Consider the following 27,030-nt stretch of genomic DNA (forward strand, 5'->3'; position numbering starts at 1 on the left):
TGAGACGCTACGAGGAATCACAGAAGGGTTTCGAGGAGGGTGATAGGGGAAAGTGGGAGGCTGATTGCATTACCCCGCAGACAGTTAATCCCCTATTTTCGTCTACAGAAGGATACTTATGCGAGCCAAACAAGCCAGATTTGGGGGCCCGGTCCAGTCCGTCTTCCGAACCCTGCGCATCACCTTAGAAGAGGTCACAGCAGCGCGAACTAGGCCAGCGCCTCCGTGGGAGTCAGGTGAGCGTTACATCTTCATGGAAACTCTCCCATCTAATTATCCTATAAAAGAAAGGGGATCGATTAAACCCAGCTAACTATCACCCAACAGTACTCCTGGATTCCTCAAATAAAATATTCTCGGCCTTGATTTTAGCAGAATTAAATTGATAGATGCTTGAAAGGGCCATCATTTATAAAACCCAGTTGGGCTTTAGGAAACGACTGTATATAAACGTTAATGACCTCCTACTTTCGTTATTGCAGAATGACTCTAATAGGAATGGCCAGTCCCTATTTGTAGCATTTATCAACTTAACTTCAGTATTTGACAGAGTAAACCGAGAATGCTTGTAGGAACAATTGAGGAAATGGAAGTGCCAACCTCATTTAATACACATTCTGAGAGACCTGCACTTAAACACTAAAGTCCAAGTATGCCTAAGCATAGAGGGTACATTATCTGGGCCAATTTCTACCAACAGTGGTCTATGCCAAGGCTGCATTTTAGCCTCTGTGTTATTTAATTTATATACCGCAGGCCTAGTCCTTGATTTGGATACTTCTAAAGCTTTCCTGCCTGGCTTACATTCAATGCCTTGTGTATGCAGACGATCTAGTCATTCTAGACCAAACACCTTTTGGCCTACAACAAAGACCTTCTGTAGTGAAAAACATAAATGGAAAGGAATGATTTAGACATTAACACCAATCAGACCAAGGTGATGATCATTCAACCATATAAGAAGCAATGATCCTTTCTATGGACTCTGAATAGTGTGAAGCTCGAAAGGTTCACCATTGGAAGTACCTGAGGTACATGATCAATAAGAAAATGTACTCAAAGGACACTAGGGGTCAAATGTGCTTACTCCCCACATCCTTCACGGCACAAATGAAAAAGGTAAATGGAAAATACATCAACTTTTTTACAAATACCTATATTAAGGTTCGATAACATGCACGTGATTCCCAAACCTACCTACAGTTCAAAACTAAATCCTGAAATGTAAAAAATTGATTGGCTAATAGTGGAAGCACCTTTATAGAAGAAAGTTTGAAACATACCCAATGGTCCCCTCATCGTCTATCTTAGATACAAACTCGTTCTACTTTATATCCAGACTACTATTAATTGGAAGAAGTTTTCACTGTTCCTCCACTTAATTCTATGTTTACAAAGCTTCATTATGTTATGTGCTCCAAGGCATGTTTAGTCTTAAATATGTGGATACAGGGATGCACATGTATATTGAAATCTTGATGTCTTAATACAATAGATCTCATTTAAAATCCAAACAATGTTAAACAAACACTATAGTCACGGGATTGGATCCAAACTAGAAATTTGGCTGGCAAATAAAAACTTGTTTCTACCATTATTGTATCTGAAATGAAAAGGGCTATACAATTCTTCCAAAATATTGAACTAAATTTCCAAATAAGAAATGAATGTTTGTTTTTCTGCAGCTAAGGCTACATTTGTATGCGATCATGGATATCTTAGGATCACGTCAAAAAATTGCCATAGATCTCAGATTATCTAGATATTGTTGCTCATCAATTTAAACATTTGAGCTCTTGTTCATCGACTACACTGTTTTACACATAAGTCTCAGTTTTTTTTAGGCATTTTGTTCATAATCAAGCAAGCCTTGAATCCAATAAATTCTGGGTATGAATTCTAAATAGCAATGCAATTTCATCAATAATTGTATCTATTAATTATTCCTGCAAGAGTCTGGAAATATATTGTTAAAGAATACTTTTTATATGTCTAAATATAGGACATTTTTAAATATATTATACTTTTGTCTTACCCCATTTTGTATGTAAACTTTTTTATTCTGTATAATTAATGTATGATGTTTTATGTATATTTTGAATAATGTATAATAAATCACACACAAATAAAAATTAAAATAAGCATACATTTATGAACAAAATAAATGTAATTCCTAAAGTCAGGTATTCCAAAAAAACGTGTGTCCCTGGCAGATAGGTTCTAAAAACATTCTAAAAGTACATGAAAAATATTTAGCATATAAACAACTGAATACCTCCTGCATCAAATGGCCGATAGTGAGTAGAATCTTCAACTCAGGCACTAAAAGTGAACAAAAGGGAAAAGGTTAGTCATGCTGCCTTCTTCGAATAGATGGTTGAGTCCTCAAGATTCAGCTCTCAAACATTTCAGGCTAGCAAGCATACCAGGTGGGCTCATATTAACCTGGTGGGGCATCCCAGCGCAGAACACAGGGGAGATGCCTCCAAAGGGGGAGATTTCCATTTGCTAAGTCAAGTGATTTTAGTCTCCCTGTCCCTTGGATTCTGGCATGCTGAGTGTGAGAAGAAAGCATGCACTGCCTACATATTTTTAAATTCTAATATTTACACAGCCTTTTTTGCTGGATCAGCACATGTTTGGCTGTTAGACCTCCACTCGCTGCTTAGAAAATTTAACAATGCGGTATGTGCTGCAAGCCAGGCTGAATCAGCCAATTTTTGGTTGTGTGGAACAGGAATATGAAGCAGGTCCTGGCATCTGCTGATGGTACATTAGCATGTATAGCTGAATCAGGCATCAGATTATGGTTCATGCATATATACAGTTGAATATTGCTTTTGATGGAAGTACAATGGCATATAAAAGTAAACCGGGCATGTATTGATGGTACCTGGGCCGATATAGCTAAACCTGGCATTTATTAATGGTACATCGGCATATATAGCTGAACCAAGACATCTGGGATTGAAAATGGCATTTGATGGTGGGACATGGGTTCATGAAGCTCAACAGAACATTTGATGGGGATAGATGGGCATATAGGACTGAATGTGGGTGTATGAGGCTGTACCTTGCATTTGATGATGGTGTACAGGTATATATATGAATTAACCTAAGTATAGCAAGCATACAAAGCTTTTCCTGGCAAATAATGGTAATGCATATCTAAATAGGGTTCATCCTGGCAATTTGGTACGTGACATATGATTGAACCTGCCATTTGATGATGGTACATGGGCTTATGTCTAGACTGGTCATTCATTGCTGGTAGTTGCGCATAGATAAATATTCCTGACATGTGTAAGTGATACATGGACATATGTAGCTGATCCCGGACAGGGGAGGCTGAACCTGGCAGTTGTTGGTGGTGCATGGCTTATGAAGCTAATCTTGAGCTATGATGGTAATATAAAGATTTGCATGGTTCAACCAGCCATTTGATAATGTTACATGGCCCTCTTTGGCTGAATCTAGGTATGTGAGACTGGCTCAGGCCTTTTGTAGTTGGAATGAGTGGGGAATAACCACCTCAGGCATAGACTAACAGAGCACGTGAAACACTCAGGATTACCATTACAGACATTAATCCCCAAGTTATGTTAATAAATGTATAATGTGCTCTATGGCCTGGAGGCATGAAGGCGCAGGGCAGCAGAACAGACATGGACAAAACAACAAAACATTATTCATGAGACAACCAGCGTGGACTGGGGTTTAGTTCTCAATTTCCTAATTTTATGACTATTTTTATTTATTTATAGAACATTTGTATGGAGCCTATACAGAAGAAAGTTTTTCCAGGCCCCACAAGACAAGAGGGAAGAGGAAGGGAGATATAGGCGAAAAACAACAGTAACAGTCCTACTAGGCCTTGTGACATTCGGATTGTGCAAGTGCAGTGTGAAGAAGTGCAAGGGGAAGGAGGAAGGTCGGGGAATGATAGAAAGTGGGGGAGAGGGAGAAGTGCTGGGAGAGGGGGGCTCAAGGGGCTGGGAAAGTGCAAGAGGGTGCCCAGGAGGGCAAGTGCCAAGGGGAAAATAGGGTAAGGGAATAGTGTGATGGGATGGGGGAGTCAGTCTAAGTAGGCTAATCGGGGAAGGGTAAGTGCTGGTAGGGGACTAGACGAAGGAGGACCTGAATCCAGGGACTCATAAGAGACACAGGCATCCAGTCATAGCTGAGGAAGAGACTAGCAGTGGAGTGGGAGATGGAAGGAGGAGGAGAAAAGGAAAGTCTTGAGGAGGTTCTGGAACTTAAGGAGATCTGGCTCAAGACTGAGAGGGGCAGGGAGGCTGTTCCAAGAGGGAAGCTCCTGCCGAAGAGAGAGATCTAGCCGCACTCTCTGCTTGAAGAAATGCCAGACCTGCAGAGATTTGGAGCTAGAGGACCAAAGGGCTCTAGCAGGGAGTTATTTAGGGAGAGAGTGTTGAATAGAGTGTGGTCCCTGGCCCAGAAAGCCTTGTGGATGAAGCCGAGGGTCTTAAATTTGATCCTTACAACCAACGGGAGCCAGTGGAGATATTTTAGGGTTGGAGAGATATGGTCCCTGGGCTTGAGGCCAAGGATAAGTCTTGCAGTCCTATTCTGGATTAGTTGACGGGGGGGAGTGAGGAGAGAGGTAGATTAAGTAAGAGGCTGTTACAATAGTCAAGCCTTGAGAGGACCAGAGCTCTAGAGACATTGGGTTTCTGGGTGAAGGTGAGGAAAGGGAGAATACCTCAGAAGAGGTGAAGCTGATAGTGGGCCTTCTTGGCAAGGTCAGCAATATGGAGTGAGAAGGGGAGGGAGGAGTTGAAGATGACACCCTAGTGCCAATAATAATCTACTTGGTTTTTCCGTTAGTTAAGGCAAGCCCATTTTTTATCATGCAGGGTTGAATCAATCCTTATACTGAGTTGATGGTCGATATAACCATTGTGAACCTGGACCAAAAGACACATGTACCAAACTGGCAGAACGAAATAGCTATGGGACCTATTTTCATCAGCCTCACAATGCCTAAATAAATACCACCTGGCAGATGGGGCACATTCAGGTCCTTCTTCCCTAATGCCTTCGTAGTCCGGAGTACTGGCACAGATGTCATCAGCTATGAGACACTCCCACCAACCCACAATACGCCATAAAATGGAATACAGAACAGTGAGAACACTCACCTCGATGGATGCCATAACAACAATACTGTCATGGTCATGAAGTCAGGGGCACAGGCATGCAGGGGTCGCATGCACAGGAGACCTGGGTGGACACTATCCTGGAGCCTTTGGTTCCAGGCTCATGAACAAAGGTAAACAAGAACATCCATTTGACACCAAAAGCCTTTATTATGGACATAGTACTCCAGATGCATTAATCTTGAACATTCCATCCATTAAGCAGATGCATTAACCTTGAACATTCCATACATTAAGCAGAATGCATTAACCTGAACATTCTATTCATTAAGTAGCCCCAAGTGTATTCTTGGGTGTGGCTGCTAATGGATTGCCTTCGGGTGTGACAGGCAGGCTGAACCTGGTGGGCGTGGCTTCAGAAGCTCATCTATATAAGCTGCTCATCCTTAAGGCCAGTGCTTTGCGTTATTCTGCACTTGCAAGCAGCGTAACGCTCACCGTTGCCTGAGGTCAGACTTACCTTTGAAGATCCTGCTTCCTGGACATCCTGCTTCCTGCCAGCATACTTACCAACTGGGGGAAGCTGTTCTTACCGGTACATCTCTTCGGTGAGCCAATTATTCATCTTTACACTTTCCGGAACGCTGAAATCTTCATCTTGGCACCGCAGCACGACACGCTCCATTGCCGACAGCAGCGCCTCCAAGGAGAAACAGAAGACAAGGTTAGACATTGAAAAAACAGTCAGTTTAAGGTTGCGCTTCGCCATACCTCGCGCTTTACCATAAACCTTCGCTTACCTGCTGTCAAACATTCCGGTAGCCTCAATCTTCCCCTCCGGCCGCGTCTGACATCTCACAGCTGCATCTAGGCCGCGTTTCCATCTAAGGGAAGAAAACAGAAGAGAGACATTATTGCGGGCAAAATTAGGAGCAACATATAACGACATTAAACAGAACGAACAGCATCACAAGAGCTCAAGAAACACTTACCAATCTTAAGGAGAAGCATAGTCGCAGCTGGACTGGACTAATCCTTTTCAGGGATCAGTGAAGGAACTAGATCCCATTCGATGCGTCCCTGCCAGAAGTAGCAGGACGGAGAGCTTATCTTCCATAATTCACAGGAGCAGTCTCCCCACGTACCACCGCTTACAGCTTTTCTACTGAGGGAGAGGCCTGAAGGGAGGTGATTCAAGTCCATGGAGGGCTGCAACCGTACCCCAACGCCTCCGCAGAGACCAGGTGAGCGTAACACATACTTCTGCTCTCAAATCTACAGCAGTCTGGAACTCAACTGGCTCAGTGCAGCCCTAAATCCCCAATAACAGAATGCCACAAGTACCCCAAACCACACTCCTTCCTCAACTAACTGAGTGACCTTTCAGTCTACTATCAAACTTACACTACGCACGGCTCCTACACACCCAACAGCTTTAGCACTATCATCACATTCATCTCAGCTGAGCTATAGCACAGGCTGCCACATCTTTGCCCCTATCACACACACCCTCCCTATCCATGCCAGCTGCTTGTCCATTGTTCCAGTTCTGTCATCTAATAGATATCTGCCATCTAATGATCATCTAGTGATCCCTGCCACAATGCCAGCAAGACTGATATCCTTCATATTAGGACTCCTGCTCTCTCCATCCTCCCTTCACTCTGGCCACCATCCATCGGCTCTCCCCCCTCTCCTTCATCTGAAGCCAGAAAACTTGGAGTCATCTTCGACTCCTCTCTCTCTTTCTTCCATCACATCCTGGACCTTGTCAAGAAAGCCCACTTTCAACTCCACCTCCCCAGAGGTATCCTTCCTTTACTCAGAATCTCAATGTCTCTAGAGCACTGGTACGCTCTAGATTGGACTACTGTAACAGCCTCTTCCTTAATCTCCCCTCTACTGCACTACGCCCCCTCCAGCTTATCTAGAATAATGCTGCAAGACTTTTCCTTGGCCTCAAGCCTAAGGATCGTATCTCTCCACTGACTCCCGGTTGCTGCAAGGACCAAATTCAAATCCCTCTGCATCATCCATAAAGCCATCTGGGGCTGGGTACCAAGCTATTTACAACTTGCTCTCACCAAATACTCTCCCTCTAGATCTTTACGCTCCTCAGGCTCCAACTCTCTCAGGCGCCAACTCTCTGCATGTCAAGCGCTTCTATAAACAGAGCTAATGGACGATCGCCTTCCTCGGCTGGCTCCCTCCTCTGGAACAGCCTCCCCCTTCCTCTCGGTCTTGAGCTGGATCGCCTCAAATTCTGGAAGCTCCTCAAGACTTTCCTCTTCACTGCCTCCTTCCCCCTCTCCCTCTCCCTCCCTCCCATGCTAAACCCCACAGTCGATGAGATCGGTGGCCTGGGCCCTTATGTGTCCTTCTGGGTCCTGGCCTTCCGTCCAATCGCCTTCAGCCTCTGCCCTGTTTCAGCACTTGCCTTTGGGCACCCACTGCCTGTGTTGTCCCACAGGCCTGCACTTATGGTACTGGCAGGTGACCACTCCTAGTGATCTCCGCCAAGCACTTACCTGTTGCATGCAACTGGCTCTCTGGCACTTCCCCCTCTGTGGAACCTCTAGCACTTACCCCCTTCCCTTGTCCCCCTCTCTCTCTGCACTTGCACATTCTGAATGCTCATAAGGCCTAGTAGGACCACCTCTATCTTGTCCATCAGTGTTAGTGTATTTGCCTTTTGTTCCCCTGTTCCCTCCAATTTGCCCTGTGGGCACATTCAAACACAATTTCTTGCCGTATAAGCACCTTACAAATGCACAATAAAATAAATAAAATAAAATATTTTATCTGCCCTTCTGAATAAAACATACATGCAAGGGTCAACACCAAAATCCAAAAAGAACTATACTGGCACTCAGCACTTACGGCATGTACTCATCAACAACATCGTTTTTGAACCTGCCTCCCGCCCTATGCCATTAACCCCCTTTACTCTTGCATAGCTATGTGCAACAATGCCACCAAAAGGCAGAGATGAGCTATAAAGACCCCTTATTACCATGCATAGCATTGACATATAAATATTTCGAATGGATTGTGTCCTCCTGTGTATTCCTCATCTATGATAGTCGTATCTCGGCAGCTTCGCTGCTTCGGAAAGAAATGTCGGCAGAGGGCACTGTGCATGAGGTCGAGACGTCGATGTCCCACGAAGGTCGCCGTAGCGTGTCAATGTGACTCATGGTACAAATAGCTTGTGTGCGCCCGTTGGCTTCAATTCTGTTTTTTAGAGCTCTGCTTCGAGACAACGGCGTGCTTTGTTTTTTCCCTCGAGAAAAAATGTCATCATCATCGACACATTCATCCCCCAAAATCGTGATTCAAAAAGTGTAATCACTGTGGGGCAAAAATGTCCATCACAGATCCCCACCGAGTTTGCCTTTGGTGTTTAGGTCCCGACCATTGGACCGGTGACTGCGGCTCCTACCTGTCTATGACAGAGAAAGCTCTTTGCAAACTTAACGGTAAATTGGCAGTGGGGCGGGATGCTTCGAAGGGCTCTTCGAAGAAGTACAAGAAGTCGGGGAAATCCAAAGATTCCTCTCGACATAGACACCAGAAGAGGTCTAGATCGAAGAGTCGATCGGAACATTCTTCGACTTCTTCCAAGAAATCAAAGAAGAGACATCACAGGTCTCCCTTTTCTTCCGCAGACTCCTCCACGGAGCTTGGTCCATGTCCGACTAGGTCGGATTCCCCCAGAAAATGGGAGGCATTTCGAACTAAAATGATGTGAATCTTTGAGAACGCGGCCTCAACCCCCTCAAAAGAGCCTCGCAAGAGCAAGACCCTGGTCGCTCCCTTGGACGACGCAGACAGGTCAAAGGCTACTTCGGCAAGTAGCAAGTCGGAGTCTCAGCATCATCGACCCGACACCAAGGCTTCGAAGACTTCGACTCGGGGATCGAGTACATCTCCGATTCCATCGAAGAGACAAAAGACGGCAAGTGCCTCGATGGGTTCGTCGACGCCATCGAAGCCGATCACTTCGATGCCGAAGACCTTGACGGTTACAGCACCATTGGGTAAACCATCGGCGCTCTCGACGATTCCGACAAGTTCCTTGAGGAAAATAGTAGAAAAAAAAGATATATAAGCCAGTTCCTAAATATGACTTCTTTAAGTCTATGTCCTCCATTTTTGAGGAGTCAAGTGCCTCAGATGTTTCCCCAAAAGGAGTCAGGTTTGGCTCTAGGAACGTACCTGAGGAATTAATTGACCCTGAGTCAAGGTTAAAAGATCTCTGCGACTCCCTACACTCTGCCAGTGGCATTGATACGTCTCCAAAGTTGGAGTTTACTAAACCTGACCCTTCAGATCATGCTGATTTGGGGTACAGGAACCTTATGAATAGGGTGACGGACTACATGGGGTGGAGTAGAGCTTCACCAACCTTTGAGCAGGATGACATGACTGATATCCTGTATCAGGGGCAGCAAAAGGACCCAGTGCTACCTTTCCACAAGGCTATGCAGAGATAGGTGGAAGCTGATTGGGAAACACCCGAGTCTGGTTCAGCTATAGAAAGAAGCTCTACCAGAAAATACAGGCCATCGTCCACTGACCCTGATTACCTCACAAAACACCACACACCTGAGAGCTTGGTGATCCAAGCAGCGACTGCTTCTAGGCAGTCATCTTATCCCTCTATAGCCCCTGATAGAGAGGATAAAAAAGTGGAGTCTTGTGCCCGCAAGGTGTTTACCTCAGGCAGTATGGCTCTAAAGTCCACAAACGTCACCTGTGCCCTAGTCAGGTTTACACATACCCTGTGGGACTGCATTAAAGGGGCGGTTGAACATATTCCAGAAGGCAAGGAAAGGGAAGACTTTATGAATATTGTCAAGGATGGCAAGGAGGCGATGGGAGAGTGCCTCCAATCAGGGCTGGATACTTCTGACTGCATCAGCAGATCCATGGCTCCGAGCACGGTACTACACAGATCTGCGTGGTTGAGAAAGTCAGGGTTTGCACCAGACGTGCAGGCCAGACTTCTCAACATGCCTTTCAACGGCTCGAGCTTGTTCGGCAGCAAGGCGGACAAGAGCTTGGAGAAGCTGCAGACCTCCAGGGCGGCGTCTAAGTCCCTTAGCACCTCCATTCTACAACCTCAACACCTCTACTCAGGCTCATCTTCCTGGAGGGGTCATTCTTTTCGATAATATTCCTCACTTGGCAGAGGAAAAGGACAGGCCGTACAGAAAGGACAAAGAAAATGTCCTTGTGGTGGACGAGAGAGAAGTGCAGAATCAGCCTCAGAAGCAGCATCTTTGCCCTCAGCCACTGCTGCAGCCGCCTCTAAACCACTCTGAGGTCTTAACCCACAAGACCCCATTGGGAGGCAGAATTTCTCGATATCTGAAGATAGGGTGGGGCATTACTTCAGATGCTTGGGCACTGGAAACAGTAGACCAATGTTACTGCCTTCCGTTTCTGAAAAGGCCTCGGGATCATCCACCGGGAGCCAGCTGTATCAAAACACCAGACCCGCTCCTTGTGCAGGAGATTTTAACCCTGCTAGAGAAAGGTGCAATAGAACATGTACCTGTAGCGGAGAGGAACAAGGGCTGGTACTCCCCCTATTTTCTCATCCCCAAGAAGGACGGGGACTGAGACCCATCTTGGATTTCAGAAACTTGAACAAGTTCCTCAGGAAGGGCAAGTTCAAGATGGTCACACTTTCTCAGATCCTTCAGGCTCTTCAGCTCGAAGACTGGTTGGTATCATTCGACCTTCAGGATGCTTACTTTCATGTGCCAATCCATCTTAAGCACAGAAAGTACCTAAGGTTTGCGGTTGGCAGCTCTCACTATCAGTTTCGAGTTCTGCCATTCGGGCTGACGTCCGCCTGAGGGTTTTCACCATGTTGATGGCAGTAGTGGCAGCGAGTCTCAGGAGAGAGGGGATTCATGTCTACCCCTACCTGGACGATTGGTTAATCAGGGCTCCTTCAGGGACATCTGGAGACCACCTGCCACTTCCTTCACAGACTGGGCTTCTCCCTCAATTACAAGAAGTCCAATATGATACCTTCTCAAAAGGGAAAATCACGCCACCCGAGGTGAGAGCTCAGCACATTCTGCAGATGGTAACAAAGTTTCAAAATTGCCAGCGTCTAACGGCCTACGATTTATTGAGGTTGCTCGGCCTCATGGCATCCTGCATTTTCTGGTGCCGAAGGCCAGATTGAGAATCAGATCCCTTCAATGGGCCCTCAGGACTCAGTGATCCCAATTTGTAGGGAATATGTCAGATCTTCTGCAAGTATCGAGCAGAGTGGCTCAAGATCTTCTATGGTGGGCTTGCAAGGACAACATTCTCAAATCTTTTTGGCAGCCATGGCCGGAGATAACGGTAGTGACGGACGCCTCACTCACGGGGTGGAGAGCCCATAACAGCGATCTGACAATCAGCGGTCGTTGGTCTCCATCGGAGTCCAAACTACACATCAACCTTTTGGAGCTGAGGGCAATCAGACTAGTGCTGAAGGCCGTCCTGCCCTCTGTACGTGGAAAGAATGCCCTGATAATGACGGACAACACAGTGGCCCTATTACCTCAACAAAAGAGGAGGTTTAGGGTCACTACCACTGTGCAGAGAGGCAATGCAGCACTGGTTCTGGGCAATACAAGAAGGAATCTCCCTGTCAGCAGTTCACCTAGCCGGAGAGTACAACACGGTGGTAGATGCTCTGAGCAGGCAGAGCACAGTCTCTCACAAGTGGGAGTTAGCTAGGAAGTCCTTCAAGAGATCTTCGCCCCTTTGAGGAACCCCTCAAGTGGATCTGTTTGCGACCGGTGCCAACCGGAAGTGCGATCAGTATTGCTCAAGGGAATTTCACCCGAGAGGAGCTCTAGGAGACGCGTTTGTGGTGGAATTTCCACTTCTGTACGCATTTCCTCCAGTCCCTGTGATTCCTCACGTAATCGAGAGGTTGAGAAAGTTCAGGAAAACCATGATCCTAACTGCTCCGGATTGGGAAAGGAGGACATGGTACCCGGACCTTCTGGACATGTCCATCTGCCCTCCAATACGTCTTCCACAGAGAGAGGATATTGTAAAAGGAAGGTCGGGTCCTCCATCCAGAAGTCAAAACTCTCAACCTTCACGCATGGTTTCTGAGAGGCTGAGATATAAGGTTTGGGACCTTCCAGACGACATAATGGAGATTTTGCTTTTGGCCACAAGGCCAGCAACCAAATCTTTGTACCGGTGTTGTTGGAACAAGTTCAGTAATTGGTGCAAAGACACGAATGTGGACCCTTTTCAATGTGGCACTCCCATAATGATCTCTTTTCTATTGCATCTGGCAAATCTGGCGCTCTGGATTGGAACAATAAAAGGATGAGTTGCAGGCTCTTTCGTGGAAACCCTCTTATACTACTTTTCATAAAGACAAAGTAATACTTAAAGTTAAACCATCTTTCTTGCCGAACGTAGTTTCTGACTTTCACCTGTAGCAAAAGATAATACTTCCAACTTTTTACCCTCCTCCTCATTTGGGTAAAGAATAGGAGAGGTTGCACAGAATGAACCCAAAAAGTGCTCTGAGTTTTTACATAACGAGAATAGCAAAATTACACCAGGACGACCAGCTTTTTGTTTGTTATACTGGTCCCAAATGGGGATTAGCGGTGACGAAACAGACTATATCCTGCTGCATTACCGTAGCTATCATGTAGTGTTACAGACTAGCAGGGAAAGAACCACCGGAAGGGCTTAGAGCTCTCTCCACAAGGTGCATGTCTACTTCCGCGGCTCTTCGGAGGGGAGTCCCAGTGGCAACATCTGTTCAGCTGCAACCTAGATTTCAATTCACACCTTTGTTAAACATTACTGCTTAGATTCTTCATCTCCCCAAGAAGGTTTATTGCAAAAGCAGTACTTCATACAGTACATGAAAAAAAGTTAAATAGTACTCACCCCTTCTGAGATTTTACTGCTTTGGGAGTCTATCATAGATGAGGAATACGTGGGAGTACACAATCCATTTGAAGAACAAGTTACTTACCAACTGTAACATTCTTTTGACTGGATGTTCCTCCCACGTATTCCTCATCGCCTCACCCAGCCTACCCCGCTGTACAATTTACGTGGTTTACACTTTATGTTTGCGAAGAGCTTACAGTCTGGGGCACGCCTGGATGGTTCCTCGAATAGTGCAACGAAAAAACAGAACTGAAGCCAACGGCTGCGGCACGAGGTATTTGTACCTACGAGTGACGTCGACACGCTACGGTGACCTTCGAGGGACATCGATGCCTTGACCTCGTGTACAGCGCTCTCTGCTGGAAAAAATTTCCAAAGCAGCGATGCTGGTGGGATATGACTATCATAGATGAGCAATATGTGGGAGGAACAACCAGTTGAAAGAAGGCTACAGTTGGTAAGTAAATTGTTCATTCCTGCCATATCAGAATGATACCTGGCATATATGATGGAACCAAGCATCTGACAATGATAAGTTGGTATACATTCCTGAACAAACCTATACAAAGCTTTATCCTCGGCTTTCCGGCGCACCCACGCCGCGCACCGCGAAGCACCGCAAAGGACTGTTGGCTGTTCTGGACTAAGTTGCTAGCTGTTTCTGTGCTGCCTGGAAAATCTATTCTGTGAATTTGTCACAGTAAACTTCACTCGCACGGCCGTTTTCGCAAGGAGGAAGTCTTTCTGTGTAACCCCTTGCGGTGCCTGACTCTCGTTAGGTCCAGGTGATTGAGCCTTTTTTTTTTTTTTTCTCTTCTTTTTTTTTCCTCTCGGCTTTGGAGAAAGGACTGTATGCGCTTTGGAGAAAGGACTGTATGCGCTTTGGAGAAAGGACTGTATGCTCTTGGACTGTGGGAGGTGCTAATTTAAAAATTACATGTTTAGCATCCCACTAATTTTTGTCTTTTTTGTGTTGCTTTAAAGGTGCTTCGTGATTGGCCCGCGCTTGGCAACGCCCTTTACGCCTCCCTTTATCCTCGGCTTTCCGGCGCACCCGCGCCGCGCACCGCGAAGCACCGCAAAGGACTGTTGGCTGTTCGCGGCGTGTGGTGTGGGGGGGCCCCGGTTTTGCGGCAGGTATTGTGTGTCAGTTGAGATTTACATTCATTCTGCCTTTCATTATCAGACGTATTTGTTTTACATTTTACATGGTCCAGTCTGTGTAATTTACAGTTTGGTGTGCACTTTGTTCTCTCCCTTCGTTCAGGTGCAGATAGTTATTCCCATGGATTCCACACTAGTGACACTTAGGAATGGCAAATGCCTAAAAGAAGTATCAAAAATCTCGCAGTCTTCCAAGCCCCGTAAATCAAATACGGAGGCTGATCAATTGAGGGAAGTCTCGAAACAATTGCCTTCTTTTAGTGCCTCTCATACTCTCACTTCACATACCATAGAAACAACGTCCCCCCCTCGACTTTCTCTGTCTTTACAAGACGCTCCTCAGTTGCCTGATACTTTGTTTGTTGACAAACTAAATACTCCCTTTTCATTAAAAACAGCAAACGATGTGGACACCATGTCCGATGTTTTTTCGGGGGAAATTGGTAAATCGCCCCTTGCCATTTCTGATAGCTCGATGCTGGCACCTGGTGTGATATCTGCCCTAGAGCGTCGCATTAGCCTCTCTTTAGGACCCTCTACGCAAGCTGCAGCCTCTTGTGGTTTACGGGAGCAAGTACACTTCCATCCTATCATACTCCCAGACTCATTCCGATCCAACAAAATTGCGCAAGAGTGCCTTGCCCCTAAAACATTGGGAAGTTCGCCTCAAAGCACTTTTTCTTCAAATAGAAATCTGCATTTTGAAGAGCCTCTCATTCATGATTCTACTCTTAAACACTTATCTCAAGACTTCACTACTGCTCAGGTACATTCCCCACCACTAATATCTCCCATACCGACTGATGTGAACTCTTCCCATCTGATTGAACAAGAGTTACACTCTTTCCCAGTCCTATCTTGTATTCTCAATTTACTCGACAAAGGACATGAATTTACGCATGAACTACTAAAAGACTTAAGAAATTCTATTTCATCTAATTCGTTGCAACTTGCTAAACTTGAGGGCTTCATTCTGAATCAAGAAGCTCGTCATAACTTTCATGCAGCTTGCCCTCAACATCTGGCTGAGGCTGTAGGAAAGAGTCTGCCTCTTATCCCTGTTAAGCAAGTCTGCACCTCGCAAAGCACTCAAACAGTAGATGCTCCCCTTCTGCTTAATGGTATGCCTACTTCTTTTGCGAATGCAGTAGCACAATCGGCATCAGTGGATTGTATAAATTCCATCTCTTCTTCCACTGACTTAGCCGAAATAGCTAAACTCCAACATGAGAGAATTTTCCAAATAGAACAAATTATGATTAATTCTAAATTATTTGATTTGGAAGCTATTGGAACGGAGTTACCACCCCCTTTGACTGCTCCACATGTCATTACTATTCCTTCGCCAGATAGTCCATCTCCTCTTACAAACCTTTTAGATGGCGAAGACTCCGTTTATACCGATAGACCAGCAAATTTATACCATCCTTCACGCAGAATGAAAAAGGCATACCAGAGAGCATTGAAACGCAGAAATAAATCCAAGGCAAATAAAAACTCTTCTTTTTCTCCTGATTATGTAGCACCCTTCCGGCAAGGCTTTGTTGCTACTTGCGAAGCACTTGATGCTTCTATGAACATCTCGCAGTCGGAATCTGAAGATTTACAACTAAATTCGAGTCAACTAAATGAAGAAAGCCAAATGGCCCTGCAACTGAAATCCGTCAAAAAAACACAAAAAGAGAAAAAAAAACCTTTACGGTCTACATATCTCCAACCTATTCCAGAAAACTCCTTAGAAGACCAAAAGGCCGTAATAGGTGCTGTATGTGGCGGAGGCAATATGCCGCCTGTCGCCTCTTGTCAAGCCAATTTGTGCATGTTTTTTCCTGCTATGGAGAATAAAAAAACCTCAAGCTCAACTAGTGTGGCTGACGCTAAGTCAGATGTTGTGGATCATAACACTTCTAATCTGCCCTCTGCTCAAGTGTTGAACCATCTGCCCTCTCTTAAAGTTTCGCAGATAGAACCCACAACTTCCTCCCTACAGAATAGTACTCCTCAGTCTTTATCTTCTGATGTGTCTGTACAAAATTCTACTCTGTTGTCAGCTGAATCAAAACCCACCATTACACAGCCTGTGCCTATTGCAACTTCCACATGTTCTGGCTCTATGCTGCCTGCACCCATTTGTGTTGAGAGACACGAGGAGTCGGCTTTATCCATGCCAGTCGGTCCCTCTACTCCAACAATCTCAATACTCAATAGAAATCTAGCTGCCTTCAATGATATTCCTGAGGAAACTCAAACACTGATTGGCTGGTCCAGCAATTCCCTAATTAATGGCACGGCTCCTATTAACCGTTCCTTCTTGATGAACACGTATAAAATTCCCTCTTTACGCAATCTTATTTCACAAGATGTTGGTTGGATAAAACTGCCTTCGATTAACAACAATCGGATGTTGTGCAAAGTCTTTTCTCCGATTGTTGCAAAACTTATTTGGGAACACAAAAATGACTTGTTATTTTTGGGATTGGAATTGCATGCTTTCTCAGCTCTAGAAAATGCGATGCAATTTCTAGAATTCACTCCTCCTCGGCTTGTAAAAAATTCTAATATTTCGAAAGATTCTTTGGCTGACACATCTGAAAATGCTAAAATCTTAACTGGCTTCCTTGACCTCAGCTTTGAATGGTTTTTTGGGGACCTTACCTACTTTACTCCCTCTTAATATACCGGCAACATCTACCTCTTCTTCAGCTATAAACTCATAATGTAAAAACTTCATTTTTCAGTCTTGGAATTGTTGTGGCTTTAAGAACCTTCTAAATCAGTTTCAAAATAATGCTGCAAACTCACTCCCTACTATTATGTTTCTACAGGAAACTATGTGTTCCAACAATTTTTCCCTAGATGGCTTTACAGCATTCCATCATGTAGCGACTCAACCATTAATAGGGCGCCCAGTAGGAGGCATTTCCATACTACTCAACAATGAGTTACGATTTACAATTAATAACCAAGTTGCTACTCAACTATTCTTGATGGTTGATGTTAATATCAATATTTATGAGATAAAGAGAATGGTTCTTATATCACTTTATTGGAATCCTTCCTCTCTCTCCATTGTTGATGCGCTTGCCTTGCTTAATGATGTGCTCATGGATATTCATTATTATCACCCTCCTGCAGAGATTTTAATTGGTGGTGATTTTAATGCACACTTATATGCAGCCTCCTCTGATACTCCTTTATATGCTACTTCACAACATGCCAAAAAATCCTATGAAAATGGTGTTAAATGGACTAACTTTCTTGCGGGCTGGGAACTCTGTGTAATTAAAACACATTGTTCAAGCTCCCCACACACTTGGCATAGGGGGAATGCTAATTCCATTATTGACTATATAATCACTTCGAAATTCTTGTCAGGCCTACTTTCGCCAATCATTCCCTTTTTTCCACACTTTGGTGATCATGCTATCTTAGTGAGCACTTTTTCGGCCCAAACTGGCTTATTTATTAAGTTACCTGTTTTGGCTTTAGTCCAAAATGATAGGCCCTTTCTCTCAATACGCTGGAATCATTCCACATGTCGACGATTGACCTTTTTAGTCAATCGTGATTGGTGGTCGGATCCGCATTTTGATGACAGTTTCATATTATGCTCTAAAAAATAAAATCGTAAATTTAAATGGCAAATTGATTCCAGATACCTTCAAATCGCTAATCAAGTGACTTATCTTGGTTACAATCTATCAAATAATGCTTCTGGCAGTTTTTGGAAAAGAGCAATTGTTGAAAAAATCTTACCGTTGCAAAATCAAATGCGCATAATTTATCGTAAATATTGTAAGTTTTCCTTAGCGCCCTTGTTTGAGTTCTATTCCAAAAAGGTAGAGGCTATTATATTATATGGTCTGGACATATGCTTGGTAGATTTGTCGGTCTTCTTAAACCACAGGCAGGGAGGAGTCGGAATCCTACTCAGGAAGGGTATCAAATTTGAAGTGGAAAAGACAAGGTCCGACGTGGGGGTTCGTACCCTCCTGATAACGGGAAAAATAGCAAAAGTAAAAGTAACTATTGCCACAGTATACGCACCCAATACTGGACAGACCTCATTCCTTGAGAAAACGATCCCTAAAATAATGTTAGAAGCCACAGGCCATATCATCCTGGGAGGAGACTTCAACCAATGGGCGGACCCGGATAAAGACTGGAAACCAGGTAAACACGAAACGAGAACTCAATATGAGGGAGGGCGCACTGAGCTGGCTGAAATGATGGAACTGTATGACATCAAGGACGTGTGGAGAATTATGCACCCCAGCGAAAGCGGATATACCTTCTATTCAAACCCCCACCACACATTCACTATATATATCTCACGAGCAACCTCACAACCATTACACAACATGCAGACATCATTTCGATAACTCGGTCGGACCATGATATGGTTCTAGTAGATATCACCTGTGCGGATCTACCTGTTATGGGAGGGAAGTGGCGGTGTAACGAGACCCTCTGGAAAGACCCGGTTTTCACAACCGTCATGGAGACCGAAATTGAAAAATATTTTAAAATGAACAATGATGGGGAAGTTTCCAAACAAACAGTCTGGGAAGCTGGGAAGGCCACATGGAGAGGTACCTTAATACGAGAGGGGTCCTCCAAGAAAAGGGAGCGGAAGATCATAGAACAAAGACTATGCACTGAAATACGTCAACTAGAGGAAGAGATAAGGAAAGACCCTAAAGTAGACCCTGATAGAATGAAAACAGTCCAACAAAAAAGGGATGGACAGCCCAACAACTGCGGTTGCTGGAACACGACCAAGTAGTACGCAAACTGCAGTTTCTAAAACAGAAATTTTATGAAAAAGGGGACAAGGCTGACGCTCTATTAGCCACCAGACTTAGAGAACAAAGAGCAGAATGCTAGGTAAACAAAATATTCGAGGACTCCACCTCCCCTGCCCATACCCCCCACACCATCCCAGAATCCTTTGCCAATTTCTATGAGAAGCTGAAAGAACCACTGGCCAGTTAGATATAAACTCCTACCTAGCTCCAATCATCACGCCCACAATAACGCAGGCAGAAACCGAGCTCCTCGACTCCCCAATTATTGAACAGGAGATCCAAGATGCAATTAAAAGGTTAACACTAGGCAAATACTCAGGGGAGGATGGTTAAACTGCTGGTTTTTATAAAACTTTTACTAAGCAACTAACGCCTTTCCTAACGGAATTATTTAACGAAATAATAGAGACAGGCGTGGCACTGGATTTCTTCAAAAAAGCATTGATAACAGTGATCCCCAAGGATGGGAGAGGCCCTAAATATTGTGGATCATACTGCCCTATTTCCCTCCTTAACCTTGATGCCAAAATCTACGCTAGGGTACTGGCTGCTAGACTGGAAACACTTATGCCCCGCCTGGTCCACCCAGATCAGGTCGGGTTTATAATGGGGAGACAGGGAGCTGACTCCATGCGCAAAACACTACACCTCATCCACGCGGCCCACAACCTCCCCAACGACCCTGTCCTATTGTCAATAGATGCAGAGATGGCCTTTGATAGAGTAGAGTGGGAATTTCTGGGAGCAGTTTTGCAGAAGGTTGGAATAGGCCCAAGAACTAGAAAGGGGATGCAAGCGATATACACATCACCCGAGGCATCGATATTTGTAAACTGAGAATACTTCAGATGAACTGAAACGCGTGACAAGACAGGATGCCCCCTCTCTGCAATCCTATTTGCACTTTCATTAGAACCCCTGGCACAAAAGATAAGAGCAGACCCTTTGATAGAGGGGATGCGGCTAGGGCCAAAAGAATACAAACTAGCTCTCTATGCAGACAACATTCTTCTTCACATGACTAACCCCTCAGAGTCCATCCCTCACGCACTGAAGCTAATGGACGACTATGGCCAATTCTCCGGGTTCAAAGTAAACAGGACCAAATCGGTTTGTTCCCCCTCCAAGGAACCGCAGAAGGGTATGACATCAAGTTTCTCCCATTGGGCCTTAAGCTTGAACATACCGCTCTGCAATATTTAGGCATAAAGATCACCAAACCCTGAGTGACCTATTCCAAGCCAACTTCCCTCCACTCCTCCAGCGATTCGCAGCCGATCTCAAAAAATGCAATAAACTCACGATCTCCTGGCTCGGCCGAATTAATGCAGTCAAGATGGTCTGCCTTCCCCGTTTCCTGTACCTCTTCCAAATGTTACCAGTTGAGGTACCGAAAGAGTTCTTTATTGAAGCCAAGAAGACTATGGTAAAATTCATATGGCAGGGGAAGAAAGCAAGAATCCCATACAATACATTAACATTTCCTAAGGACAAGGGAGGGGTCGGGCTGAGAACTTACTATAAAGCTGCCAAGTTGTGCATCCTAATCCCACACCTCAGAGATCACAAAAACCTCCAATGGGTCCAAATGGACAACCACTATCTGTCCCCGGCCACGGTGTCGGAATGGCTATGGACTCCACACAAAAGGGTATTACGGAAAATCAAAGGACACCCCATCCTAAGCACCATATGGAGTATATGGTGTACAGGCAAAGAAATGTGCAAAATCACCACCTGGCCGTCCCCGCTCAGTCATTTATGGTCGCCCGGCATAAACAATCACATACCCAACGTGGGTAGGTTTCAAACATGATATGAGGTGGGCTTGGAGAGAGTGGGCCAGCTGCAGAAGAAAGACTCGTTCATCACTCTACCAGAACTGACTGAAGCATTAGGTATAGGCACCCTATCCACATTCCAGTACATCCAACTGAAAGGGGTCCTAACGAAGGCAGAATGGAAAGACAAATTGAACAGAGACCTGACCCCATTTGAGAAAATCCTAGACTCTAAATCCGAGATGAAAGGCCTCATATCTATAATGTATCAAGAATTAATTGCGGCAGGGGACGGATCCACAGAATCCCTGAGATAGAGTTGGGAAAAAGACATTGGGGAAGAAATTCACCTCGACCAATGGGAAACAATGTGTAGAGCGGCCTCCAGAACATCTATATCCTGCCAATACAAGCTTCACGCCATTAAACTCTTACACAGATGGCAATACGACCCCCTTAGGCTTTCCAAAATGTCGCAAACAATCAGCCCAACATGCTGGACGAAATGCAGAGAAATAGCCAGTTACTGGCATATTTGGTGGGGCTGTCCGCGCATTAAAGTATTCTGGAATGAGGTCCTGGGTGGATCAAAGAAATAGAAGGCATTCAAAGAGACGCTGACCCCTACTTAATACTATTCAGCCTAGAAAGAGAGGAAGATGATTGGACCAGAGTTAAGGGTTTGACCCCTCATTTATTATTGGCGGCCAGGGCCCTATTGTTGATCAAATGGAAATCTGCAACGGTCCCTGGAAAAACGAATGAATCACCTTAGCCACAAACATCTACCTAATGGAAACAATAACTGCCTCTCTGCACGGCAAAGCCGCCCAATGTGAAGCACCATGGATGGACTTTAAAAATAAACACTTCGCAACACACGCTGAGTCCCAAACGGAGGAGCCTTGCGGATCCTGACGGAAAATGCAAAACCCAACTGACATCAATGGAAGAGAACTCATAATAGGTGGCCACAGAGCGACCAGACAACGGAAATATGACTAATATATCTTTGATGTTCCCCATATGCTGCGTATGTCTTTTGGTACAATGTGCCCCGTCTCTATCACGCAACCAAATGTTAACAACGGTATACTGTATAATGTGTATTTTATCTCTTTGTTTCTTTGTCAAAACGAATAAAAGCTCATTTTTAAAAAAAAATTAAACAAACGTTTTGTCAATCGAGGCCCACGTATGTTGAGCATTTACCACTCCATGTTATCTGATTGCATGTTTTAGAGTCTTGTGGAAAATTGCTAGCAGAAAATGTCATAGATGGCAAGAAAGGTAGATGTTTCTTGTCTTTACTGCAAAATAAACATAGTGCTCATGTATGCGTTAGGAAATTGTCCTTCTTATTAAGAAAGTTACCGCCAACTTCTAACATTAGCATATGGGCTCTCAGTCATTCAAAGGCTCAGCACCAAACTCTATTGAGGGTTTACAGTCCCTCAGAGGTTTTCTCCATCTGCCTCCCGACTTGTCAATTTCATGTGGATCAGAGGCTTTCCACCTCGGCCTGCCATCTTTTGCTAGGGATCTGCATTGAAGGTTCCCCCAAAGGCTCACAACGCTTTGGCAGAACACTTCTCTAAGGCATTCTCAAGCCTCTTGGCATTTTTAGAGTCGGCTTGCTCAGCCTCTTCTCATGCATCCCATTCCGCGATAACGTGTAACATTATCATTGGATTTTTGCTTGTTTTTTGAGGTGCAATCTAAACCTCATCAGGGTGTCTCAACGTCTTTCACAATGCTTTCAGTGCTCCCAATGTTTTTGGGGCTCACAGCATAACAACTAGGAGTAGAATGTCAGGGGCTTTCTCCATCTGATCATGGCAGCCACCAGATCCCTCATTATATGGACTATGCTTTCTCCTCCTGGCTATGGACAGTCATTGCCTCGCTCTGGAAAACTCTCTCCATTAATAGTCTTTATGTTCTGTTGTCCAATTCGTAAGTATTCTTCGCCCCCTTGACTTAGCCTCCCCATTTGGTGAGTGGCTTTTATCATGATTTCGTTATTGGTCTCTGTTAGATGAGAAGGGAGAGCCAGGTGATAAAGACATAGTTGGCCATTTTCGATTTTACAGGCAAAACAATGAGCTTGGCGGTATGGCGGCACTACCCCAACCCGTCTCTCACCTTCTTTCAGTTTCCTGCAGACATATGCATCTAGCTTGTTTTCCCAAGTCTGTCAGGTTGCCGATTTTTAGCTTTTCAGATGAGAGCATAGAATACTAGTGATACATCTCTGGGTCACTGGTTTAATGTTATGTTATGTTATGTACATTTATAAAACCCAAACTTACACCCCAAAGGGCATCATGGCGCTAAGGCAAAAGACCCAGGTTAACAAGCGGGACCACAAAGGAGTGCAAAACATTAGGTAGGGATAAGCCAGGTTTTAATGGCACGACGAAAGAGGAGGTGATCCTCAGTGAGGCAGAGAGACAGGGGAAGAGAGTTTGCAGCCACTGAGAAGGAGCGACCCCCCCTATGCAAACCTGCCTGACATGAGGCACCATAATACAGGGCGTGTTGACAGAGCTTAAGGGGTGGGGGGAACATACCAGCAGAATTTCTCGTGCAGATACTCCGGACCAGTTTTATAAATTTTACCCAACTGAACAACAGGAGCCTGTGAAGCAGTTGGAGAATGCCAGAGGCAGAGATTTAACAAGAGGCACCCGTGGCCAGCCGGGCAGCCGAGTTCTGCAAAACCTGCAGGTGGCGTAGTAGATAAGCTGGCTGGGCCAAGTAGCGGGAGTTGCAGTAATCCAGCAAGCCAGCAACCAGTGTAGACACAACAGTAGGACGGAGTGCTGCAGGATGAAAAGGAAGGATTTTCCGAAGAGTATGGAGTTTAAAATAAACCCCCTGACAAACAGTGCTGACTTGGAGGAGCATAGAGAGGAACGCAGAGAACTTGATGCCCACGTTTTGTACTACTGCAGAGGGTTGCAGTAGCCAGCCAAAATCCGCGGGCCAAAAAGTGGTGGACCACAGTGACACCTCATGGGGGGCCCGACGACCAAGACCTCAGTTTTGTCGCCATTAAGTCGAATCCAATTTTGACCCATCCAGGCAGTGTTTGCAGACAAGCAGCTACAACAGCACTCAGACACATCAGGAAACGCAAGATCCGACTGCAAAAGGATCTGGGTGTCATCAGCATAAGAATAACACTGAAAACCAAAAGAGTGTATCAAAGTGATCAGAGACAGAATATAGATATTAAAGAGAAGAGGAGATAAAGCAGAACCCCGGGGAACCACACAGGTAATTGGAAGAGGAGCAGAAGTGAAAGGGGAAAGAAACAGTGACTGAGAATGGTCGACAAGAAAGGAGAACTAGTCGAGGACCCGGCCAGCGATCCCCACAGAGGCAAGTCTCTGGGCCAAGATGAAATGGTCAGTGGTATCAAACGCTACTGAGATATCCAGCAAAATAAAAATGCTGGTACCTCCCTGATCAACGATTTGCGCCAGATCGTCAGTAACAGACACCAAAACAGATTCTGTGCCACAACCAGGCGGGAATCCAGACTGGAAAGCATCCAGACAGTGAGAGCTCTCCAGAAAGGAGCGAAGTAGAGGGGTGACCAAAGATTCAACCAGTTTCATGGGAAAGATAAAAGAGAGATAGGGTGCGAAAGTTGGAAGGCAGAAGAGCATCCAGGTTGGGTTTTTTTAAGAGTGGGATCACCAACGCGTGTTTGAGTGAGGAAGGAATAAAACTGCTAGTGAAAGAAGAGTTTACCGCTGACGACACAGGGGCTGCGATCAACAAAATAATCTCTTTCAGGATGGTAAGAGGACTGGGGTCCGCTGGAGGGATAGATTTCAAGCTCGGAGTGGCCGTAATAATATCATCTTCAGTGAACAGAGAAAAATCAACCCATAAAACGGGGATGGAGCTTCTGGCCGGCGTGATAACTTCCTGCCCACAGGTGGCCAGAGAATCTGAGATCTTCTGGCGAATAGCAAGAATTTTATCTCGAAAAAACAGAGAGCGACATACAGATTTGAGGGGAGGGAATAACTAGGTTAGCCGAGGGCAAGGCAGACAGACCCTGCACCACTTTAACAACGGATTCAATACATGTGGAGAAGTAGACCTGCTTGGCTTTAAAAATAGCCAATTGGTAAACTGATGTGGCCTTTCGAAAGGCCAAACGTGCTAGGGAGCAGTAAGCTGAGTGCCATACATGTTCAGCCTGTCTGCGCTGCTGCCGAAGGCCAACTAGTGCATCTGAAAACCAAGGTTCCAAAAGACGAGCACATGGGTTGGACGCTTACAGAAGAGCTAAGCAATTGGCTGTACTGCGGAGAGTTTTAGTCAATGAGTCAAGATCTCTGGGAGGACCAGAAGACAAAAGCCTCCTCACTGCTGGCCACAATGATAGCAGGAGAGATATTGGACCAGCGACGTGAGGGTGGACGCGGGAGGACAATAGGCCGAGAATCAAACTCAGCCTGGATGGCAAAACAAAAGTATCATGTGATCCGTCCATAAAACTGCCAAGCAATTATAAATCCTGACAAGTGCAGGTGGAGCAAAAAGTAGGTCCGGAGTGTTATCAGACACATGTTTTGGGCCAGCGACAAGCTGCAGAAGAATAAAGTCCATCATGCAGGAAATTGGCTGCCAACACATCTTTAGCGTTGTTCAGATGAAGATTGATATCCCTGAGTAGGAAAAAATTGATATTGCAATCTCAGGTCAATAGGCAAGGCCACAAAGTCAGGCACAAAACCTGCATCATAGCCAGGCGGTCTGTAAACTAGCAAAGCATGAACTGTACAGGATGCCGAAATTTCCATGCACAGCAGGCATGCTTCCATGTTCAGAACATGAGTAACGGGTAACATTGAGCCGGTGAGGTCCTTACAGGTGTATCAGAGCAATTCATCAGCCTGCGCAGGGGGGTGCTCTGACCAATCGAATGTTACTATAGTCCTCGGGGAGGGCATGAATCAGGTGAGGGTCTAATGAGCTCTTAAGCAAAGTTTCCGTTAGAAAAACTAAGTCGGGCGACAGATCTTGAAGTAGGTCATGACAGTCTGGGGCATGAGCAACTAATGAATGAGAGGGGACCAAAAGGCATCTTACCTGAACCGGACATGGTATAATTCTCCAGGGTTTTGGCGCATAGGGGGTCAAAGAGGACTAGTCTGCTGGAAACTGGAAAGGTGGTATTAGCAGGTGCCACCCAAATCAGTTCTTCACGTGAATAACACTTCCGTTGTGGAGTGCGGTGGGGTCAGGGTCCAGGGCCCATCTGAGGCATGGATGAGCACAGATGGGCCGGATTTTGGCTGAACTAGTGGAGTTGGACATTTCTCACTCTATTCTGCTGATGGAAGTAAACCATTAACGTTTCCTGATCCCGGTCAGGTTAATCGCTCTGACACTGATTTTATTGATGACAATTCTTCATCAGATGATAACGTTCCCTTTGCCCAGTGATTTGTTGGTATTCTAATAATTGTTAAAATTGTGTCCAAGATGACAGGTCCAAGCAATCTGGGCATTAGAGACACTTGAGTTAATTCTCTTTAATTTCAAAGGTAACATTTGGTTTTGGGTATATTTTCCGGCCTCTGGTGACTCAATTGGGCACACTGTTAAACAAGCATTGGCAATGCCAACAGTTTGGGCTTTTTTGTGGCCATGGGAAAGACACTTGACAGCCGTAGTAGCATTAACTACCCCTTGTTGGTAGCAGGTACAAAATGGTGCAAGTACCTGGGCATCTAATAGCAGTCCCTGGCACAATCTTAAAACTTACATACAAGCCAAAAATGTTGGCTTTGCCAATATTTGTCTTAAAAAGGACTTAAGTGGCTTTGTCAATGCTTGTTTTTAACAGGACTTCAGTGAAAGCCATGCAGAGTGCTTATAAATCGAGTGGCTGAATAGTTTCGACTGATAGGTGCCGCAAGCAACACCTAATAGCCCAAACTTAAAAGTAGAGACAACAGCACTGAAGTCTAAATGAACATTGCCAGACAAAATGATGTTGATGAAATGCTTTTTTTTTAATAGAGAAAGCAGGGTATGGGTGGAGCGAGAGAGCTGCAGGCACTGTGTTGGCAGGGGGGTGAAGGGAAGGGTAAAACTAACGTAAAGGTGCTCTTTGGAGCCCCAATTCCCAAAAACCGGAAAGTACATATTAATTTCACTTGGCGTGTTAAAAGTAGAAACATCCAA

At 45.1% G+C, this 27,030-nt stretch overlaps 1 protein-coding gene across 25 annotated transcripts in view; it reads right to left on the minus strand.

The window, feature by feature from the left end:
- The window catches only part of LOC138503201 (mucin-2-like), a 1,598,433-nt gene that overhangs the window by 46,561 nt on the left and 1,524,842 nt on the right, over window positions 1-27,030 (minus strand). For 2 of the 25 annotated variants that reach the window (XM_069622774.1, XM_069622762.1), the window contains one exon: window positions 2,276-2,322. The exons of the other annotated variants lie outside the window; for them this stretch is intronic. In XM_069622774.1, coding sequence (XP_069478875.1) covers window positions 2,311-2,322 — 12 coding nt within the window. In that variant the 3' untranslated portion in view covers window positions 2,276-2,310. The remainder of the gene's footprint in view (window positions 1-2,275; window positions 2,323-27,030) is intronic. 25 annotated transcript variants of the gene reach the window in all.

This window comes from Ambystoma mexicanum, chromosome 11 (assembly GCF_040938575.1).
Source record: "Ambystoma mexicanum isolate Mex_15411 chromosome 11, UKY_AmexF1_1, whole genome shotgun sequence".
NCBI classification, from domain to species: domain Eukaryota; kingdom Metazoa; phylum Chordata; class Amphibia; order Caudata; family Ambystomatidae; genus Ambystoma; species Ambystoma mexicanum.